This window comes from Phallusia mammillata, chromosome 8 (genome assembly GCF_965637545.1).
Source record: "Phallusia mammillata chromosome 8, kaPhaMamm4.hap1.1, whole genome shotgun sequence".
NCBI lineage: Eukaryota > Metazoa > Chordata > Ascidiacea > Phlebobranchia > Ascidiidae > Phallusia > Phallusia mammillata.
Genome location: NC_137259.1, coordinates 9927001 through 9940614, shown reverse-complemented (window position 1 = coordinate 9940614; position 13614 = coordinate 9927001). Strand labels below are relative to the sequence as shown.

General features: G+C 36.1%; 1 protein-coding gene across 4 annotated transcripts in view; it reads right to left on the bottom strand.

Annotated features, from left to right (window-relative positions):
- LOC145205319 (G-protein-signaling modulator 2-like) overlaps positions 1–7693 on the bottom strand; it is a 47916-nt gene extending 40223 nt beyond the window's left edge. For all 4 annotated transcript variants that reach the window (XM_080078005.1, XM_080078007.1, XM_080078009.1 and 1 more), the window contains exon 1: positions 7438–7693. In XM_080078005.1, the coding sequence (XP_079934131.1) occupies positions 7438–7555 (118 nt within the window). In that variant the 5' untranslated portion in view covers positions 7556–7693. The remainder of the gene's footprint in view (positions 1–7437) is intronic.
- Positions 7694–13614: the final 5921 nt, after the last annotated feature.

Sequence of the window (13614 nt, the reverse complement as noted above, 5' to 3'; positions counted from 1 at the left end):
TTTTCCGTTCACATTGACCTGACTAGAGATATTTTTGTACAGTATTTTTGTCCAATTTATAATATATTCATTTATTTGTAATTTCGCAAGAATTTTAATCATGAAGTCATGATTTACCGAGTCGAAGGCTTTAGCCATGTCTACAAGTACAAGTGAAAAACATCCACCAAACAACCCACAAACATTAGCAATGTATATATGGTTGCCTTTATAACATCACACCAAACTAACGTTTGTGGTGCGCACCAACCACATTTTACATTTTGGGGGCTAGCGGGGTAAATACTGGGGTTATCATGACAAACGAAGCAGATGGCACATCTACATAACTATATCTACCATCTGTGAAAGTTTCATCCAAATCCATCAAACATTTCAGGGCAAAAAGGGGTGGACAAACTTCAGGGAAGAAAAAAAAAAAAAAAAATCGAGGAAGGGGACCCATAATAAATTAACATTGCACAGGTCTTCTTACCTTAGTGGTTTAGTGCAATAGTTGTCTCAACCAAACAAAATAAACTTAGTGTGTAGTTAAGATTGGTCTTCGTTTTACATTCATTGACAGTTCAACAAAAGTAAATTCGAAACTTTTGATGCCTGGGTCTTTTCTTAACCTCAGATAAACATTAAAACTTGACCAAAGTTTGTTTGCTAGGTTGCCTGTTTTTTTGCAGTTGTTTCAAGTTAACAAACATTATATATTTGTACATTAGGGAGCCTATGTCATCCTCTACCACCAGACAAACCAAATTACCTTTAGGATGCCTACAACATAGTTACACCTACTGAAGACAATAAAAACACCAAAGAAAATGTTATGAGTCAAAACTTTTCACAGTTCTGTACTGTGCAGGGTAAAGCAAGATAACCTGACAGAGGTCAGGATTCTGTACTTTTATAACAAACAGCATTTCCAAAAAAAACAGAAAGCATTCATAAGAACGCAATTTGGACATTTAGTAACACTGACCTAAGCTGTATTCCCTTCATAACATATTTTTGTACCATTATTCAGTTGTATACCCTAGTTTTGATGGGATATACACTTGGGTACATAGTAGGGCTACTTAAATAGTTTTTTTAAAGATCCAAATGCAAAAATTCGAAACTTCTGAGGTGAGGAGACTTCTGTTGGTAATGCAAATGGAACATGTCTTAGTTAGCTATAATGAGGAGAAATACATTGTGAAAGCTAAATGTTTATGCCAGGACATCAAGAGTTATATTTTGCAGAATTCTAAGAATGTGAATATGGCAAATATATATTTTCATTTTTCCAATTTATATGTACAACATTATGTACATTTTGTTGTAGTTATAACAGACATGCTTTTGTTACCAAAATTTAAATGTGTTCCATCTCTAAATTATCTTCTGTAACATAATTGTTTTTGCATGCAGAAATGAGTGGGTCACCACACACATATGTTTGTCATTTTCATATATGGATTACAAAAATTCATTGGAATTAAAGTTAAAGTGTTGAGTGTTTGCACTCTGGTAATTTCCCATATGATTCGGTTAATCACATCATCAAATTGCCAGGACATTTAATATAAATAGTGATGCAATTAACCAGATTTATCTGTATAGGCAGGGCAAGAAAAAATGCAAATTTCTCGGGAAACCAGCAAAAATTTCCTGCCAAATGCTTTGTGGAAAATTAATCTAACACGAACCAATACATTAGATACACAATTGACTTCAATTTCAATGTTTCACAACCCATGGATTATTCGCATTCATTACAACTAGAAGTGTGGCTTAGCACATATTGCCCTTGAATATATACTATAGCCTATTTTCTACATTTCTTTTATATTGGGTCCCATATCATCCATTGTCTTTTATAACCTTGGTTGTTTCTGCAAGCAGAAACTCATGGGTCCCCACACATGCATAGTTGTAAATAATGCATTTCAAGAGATAACAATGAGTAAGTTTGGTGCTGTAAGGTCAAACACAGTGATTGGTACTGAGCATAAATAAATATGCTATATGGAGTACAAACTATTCAAATTCATTCCATTCATACATTTTTGAAGGTTTTTTCATGGTCTATCTGAGAAAAAAAGTGTTAAATAGTGAGAAAATAGAACAAAACACAACAATCAGCTTCTATTAATGGAAAATTACACACAATTGCAGGGGGTTAGTGGAGTAATTGATAGGGTTACAGGTTTAAACACAACAATGGACACCTATAAATGGCACACTGTACAAGCTATCTAAATTTCATTCAATTCTGACATTGTACAAAAAATGACCCATTTTGTGGGGCTAGTGGGATAAATGTTGGGGCAACAGGGTTGAACATAACAATCGACACCTATAAATAACACATTCTACAAGCTATACAAATTTCATCCAATTCGGACAATGTTTAAAAAAATCAACCTTCTTAGGGGGCTAGAGGGGTAAATATTGGGGTTACAGGGTTAAACACAACGATTGACACCTATAAATGACAAATTCTACAAGCTGCCCAATTTCCATTTAATTCCGACACCTTTTAAAAACATCACCCATTTTAGGGAGTTAGTGGGGTAAATGATGGGATTCAACACCCAAAAGCATAAAATATCAAATCACAATAACCCAGTGGTTCTTAACCGGTGGGAAATTTAATGTTTTCAGAGGGAAATTATCTAAGTCGAACCCGGCTTTCAATTAATCGTTGAAAGTTACTTTACTAATATTTTTCCGCAAAAAGATGTAAGATTTCAGCAAGTCTTGCAAGACACATATTAATCCAAAGGCCGTTTGTTACATCACAGACAAGACTAAAAGTATCAATGACTTTGCTATTGTGCGCGAATAAAAGCCTTTCCTTTGTTGATTATGATGCAATAAATTACTATTGCAAGTAGAGGAGACTCTTCAAAATTCCAAAAATTTCAACTCTCACAGAAGCACTATTTAAACTAAATAAGATTGCAGTATATATATACCTTTGGAGTTCCAGACCAAATCGCTTCACAAAATTATTTCATTAAAGAATAAATTTTTTTGTTAACGTAGGGCACAAAACATCATTATAAAAATAACAAAAGGGGGAAAATCGAAGTTGGTGGTTGACTTTAGTGGGAAATCTCACCAAAAAGGTTAAGAACCACTGCAATAACCCAATCAACAGTCAATTTTTATCGAATTCGGACAATGTTTAACATTCTGACCACTAGAGGTGCTATTAGCAACATTTGTTAATGCTTCTGACGTCATAAGGCTGTTACCACCCCACTGTTGGCATGTGCAAAACCACCCACCAAGTATTGCACAAACACAAGCACACCATATCTACCATCTGTGAAAGTTTCATCCAATTCCACCAAAGATTTCATGCCAAAAGTGCATGGATTAACTTCAGGGAAGGGGACCCATAATTATGACAAATGTAACGTTAGCATTTGTGAACTAAATTATGAGAATACATTCCAATCTTTGTTCTAACTGCCTCTACCAACGGCAGTCTAGTTTCAACCGAAAAAACAACAACGCTTAATGCAGGGGTGCAAAAATGAGGTAGCGCGGTCGCACTGCGCGACTATAAAATCGGCGTGTGCGACTGTAATTTCTTGCCACCTACTTGGAGGTGGTATATATTTTTTGCTAAATTTACTCAGATACTGTAGTGCTAAAACAATGAAGAAATGGCCCCACTTGAGAAAAAATAAGTTTCCGACAACGATCAACCAATATTGCCTTTTCCATAAAAACACGCATGGATCAGCCCGCTACCACAAACGCATGTAGAACTTTTAAATTTGCCACACTTTTGAGGCACTGTCGCGATGCTATGCAAACTGCGCACAAAGTGCTGATTCTGCAATCATCAATTGACATAGCTTAACAGTAGTGACCGTCGTAATAAGAAGTGACTTACTTCATCTCTTTTATAACCGAGAATATTTACTCTCTCAGAATAAAATCCATTCCCACACCTCAGGCGCAGAATGTGACGTCACTCATGCTAAGCGCCGTGGGGATGGTGCAATCAGTCACGTGTTTTTAAAATGATTTGCAACGCGCATCCACTCAACAAAATGTCACACACGCCGCACATACATATCTTACCGATTCGTGGCTCACAGCGCAATTTTTCGAATTTTTTTTTTTTTTTCCAATTTTTCAACCTGTGAAAAGCCTCGTATCAAGCTACAATGGTTCGCCTTGATCGTTTTTACGTTTGTTTAACTTACACTTGTGTTTATCCAGTGAATACTAAGTTAACAGAACATCGCATATACCACAACAAACAAGCTAAAGTCCCTTTTTTCCAGTCCTCGTATGGTGCGTGGGAAAACACAGATCATACGTTGTTGTCGTATTGCAGACATTTTTGTTCGGTCGCAATGAACGTGTGTAGAGGAAATTTCTACGCTGAAGCTTTGGTGTGTAATAGTTTATGCCAGGCATGTTAAAGGCAGCATACTGATTTAGCCGATCAGCAAACATTTCCACATAGCAAGGCACTGTGGGATTCGAACCCACGGAATTCGTTTGAAATTTCAGGAAAAAAAACCTCTTGCCAACAGGTTATGCTTTGCCCTGATGCCATGCAAGCACAGAGGTACCCAACGTGCGGCCTTCAAAACGAACTGGTCCTGCCGGGGAAATTTACATTTAAATATATGTGCTGCTGGCTGTGAGTTGATTTAACCGTTAATATTTGTGTGCAAACAATGCTAAATATACAGCCAGCACACAACCTAACAATATTGTCAATATGAAGTGGTAAGGACATATATGTACGTTATATTAGGCTCTACACTGTTGGTGTAGATAAGGTTAAAACACATGCGCTACTAAAAATTACGGCGTGCTACCAAACTCCGAAAAAAAATTTGCACCCCTGGCTTAATGTTATGTTACAAACATAAAGTTGGTACTTTTACAAAAATTAGCGTGTTATAGCTTGTCGCTAGTTTCTGGCAGTTTAGGACATCGTTTGAAGTACACTAAACTTTAATAATGCGTAACATACAACTCACTGCGTTAAATGGGCGACATGTTGCAAACGAAACAAGCGACTTAAAAACATATGAAACGTTTTTTGTAATGGCTAGACCAGAAGAGGGTGCGCTTTGTTGCATGAAAACAAACTTTGGGAAGAAAATAACCCATTTTAGGGGGCTAGTGGGGAAAATACTGGGGTTATCAGCAAAAACAAAGTGGGATGCACATCTACATAAATATATCTATCATCTGTGTAAATTTACCCAAATCCATGAAACATTTGGTGGAAAAACGAGTCGGACAAACTTTGGGAAGAAAAAAAAGAAAAGAAAAAAACAAAAAACAATTTGAGTAAAATCAATATGTGTCCCATTCAGGGAATGACCCATAATTAAGGGTGCGCGTTATAGACGCGATTTGTAGTGGAAATGTGCTATTGCCACTGTGGTTCTATCGAATATGGGTGTATGCGCTCGTGCACGCACATACCAATGCGAGACAGTTTCATGAGCGCACACGCACATGCGACTGCTCAGCGTGTGTTGGATTTTGCCGCTTTGTTGAGAAAAAATGGTTTTGGGGTTTCAATGCAATGCAGTTCAATGCTAAAAAACAACCAATTGCACAAGTCATGTACCAGTAATTACTGCTTTCGCAAACAAACCACTTTGTCTCCTGCATGTGTGTATATATTTTTTTCTTTTCTCAAACAGGGTTAGGGGTCTGAATGTACTGGCAATGATATGCAGGTTTGTAGCGAGTTGGTTATTCATGAAAATCGTATGGTCTGCGCTTGCGAAGATGCAATTATTATCGCTCACAGGTGTCGATAACGTATGGTCTGCACTTGCGAACATGCACTTGTTATCGCTCACAGGTGTCGATAAACATATTTTGATTATATTAAGCCCTACAAAAAAATAGGAAGTTATCTATGCAAAAAAGCTAGGGAAAGGGCATTTAAATCCCTAGATTTTCAGTGCAACTTATGTGCGAGTCAACTCTAAATTAAACTTTTTTAACACAAAACTAATAGTGCGACCTATACGGTGGCGCAAACCTATCGGCGAGTATATACGGTAGACAAAAACAATATGTGTCCCCTTCAGGGAAGGGGACCCATAATGATCCAATACCTTTTTAACAGATTTTTTTTAAAAGATCATGAAACAAGAAATTGTCATCTGTTTTTTAATTATTTTTACCCTTCTTTAGAAATGCTTTTCCTTTCTTTCCTGTTTTACTTTTTATTTCACGGTTTTCCGTTTTTCTGCTTTTTATGCTATATATCAGGGGTGTCAAACATGTGGCCGGCGCGGGCTGCATGAGGCCCTCCAAGGGTTCGTGTACGGCCCGCGACGCAACTTTTAGAAGTTATGTGTGTTTTACTCATACAGGATACCCTGTCAGACTAGTGAGTGCACACGATACAATCATTCTCTATTAGTGATATATGGCAGGGGTCCGCAAATAGTGGGTCGCGAGACCTTCCAGTCTGGGTCGCAAAATATTTTAAATTTTCCATTAATATAAGCATTGCATCTATAGTATTAATGAACTTTCAGCTTTTTCAACCTAATTATTATTGCATTGTTACATATGACTACGTAACTGTTACATACAGGCTATGTAACAATGTAATAAGTTAAGCGTACCTGCGCAAGCAGTCATGCTTTTCTGTTACCATTTTGCTGAATAAATATGTTCATTTACCTACTGTTTTATGTGCTGAGTTTCGCTATATTTTGTGCAAGAAAATAGCAACTGACAAAAGCATAATACTTAGTATTTTCCACAAACTTACATGCTAACAAAATGCTTGGGTCGCAGAAATTTAGAGCAATTTTTATAGGGTCGTTTTAGGCCTTCTTTAGAATCAGCAATTGCGATTGTATGCCATTGTTTTCACACAAAGCAATATAGCACATTGGTTCTTTCACAATGCTCCACTGTATATCTGTTTGTTATTTATAACAGTATTGTTTTTTAATCTAGCTAATGGCATTACTGAACATTTAACTTTTTAATCATGCAATAATTTTGTTGTCATGTTACACTGTAACAAACGTTTGGATACTGCGCCCATCGACTTACTTAAAAGTTTGTTTTTGGCCCTGAAAGCAGTTTGAGCTTGACTCCCCTGTTATATATGATAAAAAAACAGGTTCTGACTGGCCAAAGCATACAATAGTATAAGATGCATGCAGTTATACCAGTTAGAATTAAAAGGGGCATAATTTCTAGTAACGCTTTTTATCATTCCCAAAGAATTATTATGACTCATTTTTTCGGAGAAACTTTAGAAATGCTATAGGATAAGAAATGCTAGTCAGTTCAATGTTTTCACATTTACATTAATTAAACTTTCTGCAGGATATGTGAAGTCTTGCATATAGTAACAAAATCCGTGTAGTGATGTAAGCCTAAAACGATTTTTAATCATAGCGGCATACCAGAAGTTAAAAAACTAGAATTACTTACCAGTGCCTTGAAGAACAGCAGATTCGAAGTACTTTACCCCACCAACATAGTTTCCTGCCTTGCACAGTCGCTCTCCTTCAAATGCAAGCTCAATACATTTGTCTTTGTCACCCATCATATTTAAATGGCCTAAACAGTACTGACAAACCAAAAGCGAAACCTGTGAAGTCTTCGTACAACCATAGATTACTTATGTTTAGTATTCTATGGTAAAGCATACCACAGTGACACAGTCATTCTGGCAGAATCCTGGCAGAATTTTAGCTAGACCATACCAAAACAGTTTTGAAACTGGCAGGTACGATACCCAAATAGATTAAACATATTTTTTTTAAAGTGAGGCGAATTTTACAAAAATGTGTACACTTACATAGAAAAGAAAGAAATCAATTGAACAATCAATCATAGTATAACTATAATTAACAATAGAAAAACCAAAAAAATACACAAAAAACATCAATCAGTGAAAAACAAAAACAACAACCTTTAACAACCACTTTGACCGTTTATGTAATTTGTGTAAAAGTCAAATTCAAAGTATTTTGCTATCATTTTGCTAAATTTCTCCCAACGGAGATTGATATCACTGGATAGGGAATTTTATTCTCTACCACAAGAATCTGTTAATCTTTAAACAATATCATCTGCGGAGGTTGACCAAATCGGCCCTTGAACATGGCCCGAATTTGATCGTTTACGTCATTTGCGTAGAAGTCAAAATTCAAAGTATTTTGCTATCATTTTGCTAAATTTCTCCCAACGGAGATTGATATCACTGGATAGGGAATTTTATTCTCTACAAGAATCTGTTAATCTTTAATGATATCATCTGCGGAGGTTGATCAATTCGACCCTTGAACATGGCCCGAATTTGATCGTTTACGTCATTTGCGTAAAAGTCAAAATTCAAAGTATTTTGCTATCATTTTTCGAAATATCTCAAATGGAGATTGATATCACTTGATAGAAAATTTCATTCTCTACAAGAATCTGTTAATCTTTAAACAATATCATCTGCGGAGGTTGACCAATTCGACCCTTGAACATGGCCCGAATTTGATCGTTTACGTCATTTGGGTAGAAGTCAAAATTCAAAGTATTTTGCTATCATTTTTCTAAATTTCTCCCAACGGAGATTGATATCACTTGATAGGGAATTTTATTCGCTACCACAAGAATCTGTTAATCTTTAAACAATATCATCTGCGGAGGTTGACCAATTCGACCCTTGAACATGGCCCGAATTTGACCGTTTACGTCATTTGCGTAAAAGTCAAAATTCAAAGTATTTTGCTATCATTTTGCAAAAATTCTCCCAATGGAGATTGATATCACTGGATAGGGAATTTTATTCTCTACAAGAATCTGTTAATCTTTAAACAATATCATCTGCGGAGGTTGACCAATTCGACCCTTGAACATGACCCGAATTTGACCGTTTACGTCATTTGCGTAAAAGTCAAAATTCAAAGTATTTTGCTATCATTTTGCTACATTTCTCCCAATGGAGATTGATATCACTGGATAGGGAATTTTATTCTCTGCAAGAATCTGTTAATCTTTAAACAATATCATCTGCGGAGGTTGACCAAATCGGCACTTGAACATGGCCCGAATTTGACCATTTACGTCATTTGCGTAAAAGTCAAAATTCAAAGTATTTTGCTATCATTTTGCAAAAATTTCTCCCAACGGAGATTGATATCACTGGATAGGGAATTTTATTCTCTACAAGAATCTGTTAATCTTTAAACAATATCATCTGCGGCGGTTGACCAATTCGACCCTTGAACGTGGCCCGAATTTGATCGTTTACGTCATTTGCGTAAAAGTCAAAATTCAAAGTATTTTGCTATCATTTCGCTAAATTTCTCCCAATGGAGATTGATATCACTTGATAGGGAATTTTATTCTCTACAAGAATCTGTTCATCTTTAAACAATATCATCTGCGGAGGTTGACCAATTCGACCCTTGAACATGGCCCGAATTTGATCGTTTACATCATTTGCGTAGAAGTCAAAATTCAAAGTATTTTGCTATCATTTTGCAAAATTTCTCCCAACGGAGATTGATATCACTTGATAGGGAATTTTATTCGCTACCACAAGAATCTGTTAATCTTTAAACAATATCATCTGCGGAGGTTGACCAATTCGACCCTTGAACATGGCCCGAATTTGACCGTTTACATCATTTGCGTAAAAGTCAAAATTCAAAGTATTTTGCTATCATTTTGCTACATTTCTCCCAATGGAGATTGATATCACTGGATAGGGAATTTTATTCTCTGCAAGAATCTGTTAATCTTTAAACAATATCATCTGCGGAGGTTGACCAAATCGGCACTTGAACATGGCCCGAATTTGACCATTTACGTCATTTGCGTAAATGTCAAAATTCAAAGTATTTTGCTATCATTTTGCTACATTTCTCCCAACGGAGATTGATATCACTGGATAGGGAATTTTATTCTCTACAAGAATCTGTTAATCTTTAAACAATATCGTCTGCGGAGGTTGACCAAATCGACCCTTGAACATGGCCCGAATTTGACCGTTTGCGTCATTTGCGTAAAAGTCAAAATTCAAAGTATTTTGCTATCATTTTGCAAAATTTCTCCCAATGGAGATTGATATCACTTAATAGGGAATTTTATTCTCTACCACAAGAATCTGTTAATCTTTAAACAATATCATCTGCGGAGGTTGACCGATTCGACCCTTGAACATGGCCCGAATTTGACCGTTTGCGTCATTTGCGTAAAAGTCAAAATTCAAAGTATTTTGCTATCATTTTGCTAAATTTCTCCCAATGGAGATTGATATCACTTGATAGGGAATTTTATTCTCTACAAGAATCTGTTAATCTTTAAACAATATCATCTGCGGAGGTTGACCAATTCGACCCTTGAACATGGCCCGAATTTGACCGTTTGCGTCATTTGCGTAAAAGTCAAAATTCAAAGTATTTTGCTATCATTTTGCAAAATTTCTCCCAATGGAGATTGATATCACTTGATAGGGAATTTTATTCTCTACAAGAATCTGTTAATCTTTAAACAATATCATCTGCGGAGGTTGACCAATTCGACCCTTGAACGTGGCCCGAATTTGATCGTTTACGTCATTTGCGTAAAAGTCAAAATTCAAAGTATTTTGCTATCATTTTGCTAAATTTCTCCCAATGGAGATTGATATCACTGGATAGGGAATTTTATTCGCTACCACAAGAATCTGTTAATCTTTAAACAATATCATCTGCGGAGGTTGACCAATTCGACCCTTGAACATGGCCCGAATTTGACCGTTTACATCATTTGCGTAGAAGTCAAAATTCAAAGTATTTTGCTATCATTTTTCTAAATTTCTCCCAACGGAGATTGATATCACTTGATAGGGAATTTTATTCGCTACCACAAGAATCTGTTAATCTTTAAACAATATCATCTGCGGAGGTTGACCAAATCGACCCTTGAACATGGCCCGAATTTGATCGTTTACGTCATTTGCGTAAAAGTCAAAATTCAAAGTATTTTGCTATCATTTTGCTAAATTTCTCCCAACGGAGATTGTTATCACTGGATAGGGAATTTTATTCTCTACAAGAATCTGTTAATCTTTAAACAATATCATCTGCGGAGGTTGACCAATTCGACCCTTGAACATGGCCCGAATTTGACTGTTTACATCATTTGCGTAAAAGTCAAAATTCAAAGTATTTTGCTATCATTTTTCTAAATTTCTCCCAACGGAGATTGATATCACTTGATAGGGAATTTTATTCTCTACAAGAATCTGTTAATCTTTAAACAATATCATCTGCGGAGGATGACCAAATCGACCCTTGAACATGGCCCGAATTTGACCGTTTACGTCATTTGCGTAAAAGTCAAATTTCAAAGTATTTTGCTATCATTTTGCTACATTTCTCCCAACGGAGATTGATATCACTGGATAGGGAATTTTATTCTCTGCAAGAATCTGTTAATCTTTAAACAATATCATCTGCGGAGGTTGACCAAATCGGCACTTGAACATGGCCCGAATTTGACCATTTACGTCATTTGCGTAAAAGTCAAAATTCAAAGTATTTTGCTATCATTTTGCTACATTTCTCCCAACGGAGATTGATATCACTGGATAGGGAATGTTATTCTCTACAAGAATCTGTTAATCTTTAAACAATATCGTCTGCGGAGGTTGACCAAATCGACCCTTGAACATGGCCCGAATTTGACCGTTTGCGTCATTTGCGTAAAAGTCAAAATTCAAAGTATTTTGCTATCATTTTTCTAAATTTCTCCCAACGGAGATTGATATCACTTGATAGGGAATTTTATTCGCTACCACAAGAATCTGTTAATCTTTAAACAATATCATCTGCGGAGGTTGACCAATTCGACCCTTGAACATGGCCCGAATTTGACCGTTTACGTCATTTGCGTAAAAGTCAAAATTCAAAGTATTTTGCTATCATTTTGCAAAATTTCTCCCAACGGAGATTGATATCACTTGATAGGGAATTTTATTCACTACAAGAATCTGTTAATCTTTAAACAATATCATCTGCGGAGGTTGACCAATTCGACCCTTGAACATGGCCCGAATTTGACCGTTTACGTCATTTGCGTAAAAGTAAAAATTCAAAGTATTTTGCTATCATTTTGCAAAAATTCTCCCAATGGAGATTGATATCACTGGATTGGGAATTTTATTCTCTACCACAAGAATCTGTTAATCTTTAAACAATATCATCTGCGGAGGTTGACCAATTCGACCCTTGAACATGGCCCGAATTTGACCGTTTACATCATTTGCGTAGAAGTCAAAATTCAAAGTATTTTGCTATCATTTTTCTAAATTTCTCCCAACGGAGATTGATATCACTTGATTGGGAATTTTATTCGCTACCACAAGAATCTGTTAATCTTTAAACAATATCATCTGCGGAGGTTGACCAATTCGACCCTTGAACATGGCCCGAATTTGACCGTTTACATCATTTGCGTAGAAGTCAAAATTCAAAGTATTTTGCTATCATTTTTCTAAATTTCTCCCAACGGAGATTGATATCACTTGATAGGGAATTTTATTCGCTACCACAAGAATCTGTTAATCTTTAAACAATATCATCTGCGGAGGTTGACCGATTCGACCCTTGAACATGGCCCGAATTTGACCGTTTGCGTCATTTGCGTAAAAGTCAAAATTCAAAGTATTTTGCTATCATTTTTCTAAATTTCTCCCAACGGAGATTGATATCACTGGATAGAAAATTTCATTCTCTGCAAGAATCTGTTAATCTTTAAACAATATCGTCTGCGGAGGTTGACCAAATTGACCCTTGAACATGGCCCGAATTTGACCGTTTACGTCATTTGCGTAAAAGTAAAAATTCAAAGTATTTTGCTATCATTTTTCTAAATTTCTCCCAACGGAGATTGATATCACTGGATAGGGAATTTTATTCTCTACAAGAATCTGTTAATCTTTAAACAATATCATCTGCGGAGGTTGACCAATTCGACCCTTGAACATGGCCCGAATTTGACTGTTTACATCATTTGCGTAGAAGTCAAAATTCAAAGTATTTTGCTATCATTTTTCTAAATTTCTCCCAACGGAGATTGATATCACTTGATAGGGAATTTTATTCGCTACCACAAGAATCTGTTAATCTTTGAACAATATCATCTGCGGAGGTTGACCAATTCGACCCTTGAACATGGCCCGAATTTGACCGTTTACGTCATTTGCGTAAAAGTCAAAATTCAAAGTATTTTGCTATCATTTTGCAAAAATTCTCCCAATGGAGATTGATATCACTGGATAGGGAATTTTATTCTCTACCACAATAATCTGTTAATCTTTAAACAATATCATCTGCGGAGGTTGACCAAATCGACCCTTGAACATGGCCCGAATTTGATCGTTTACGTCATTTGCGTAAAAGTCAAAATTCAAAGTATTTTGCTATCATTTTTCTAAATTTCTCCCAACGGAGATTGTTATCACTGGATAGGGAATTTTATTCTCTACAAGAATCTGTTAATCTTTAAACAATATCATCTGCGGAGGTTGACCAATTCGACCCTTGAACATGGCCCGAATTTGACTGTTTACATCATTTGCGTAAAAGTCAAAATTCAAAGTATTTTGCTATCATTTTTCTAAAT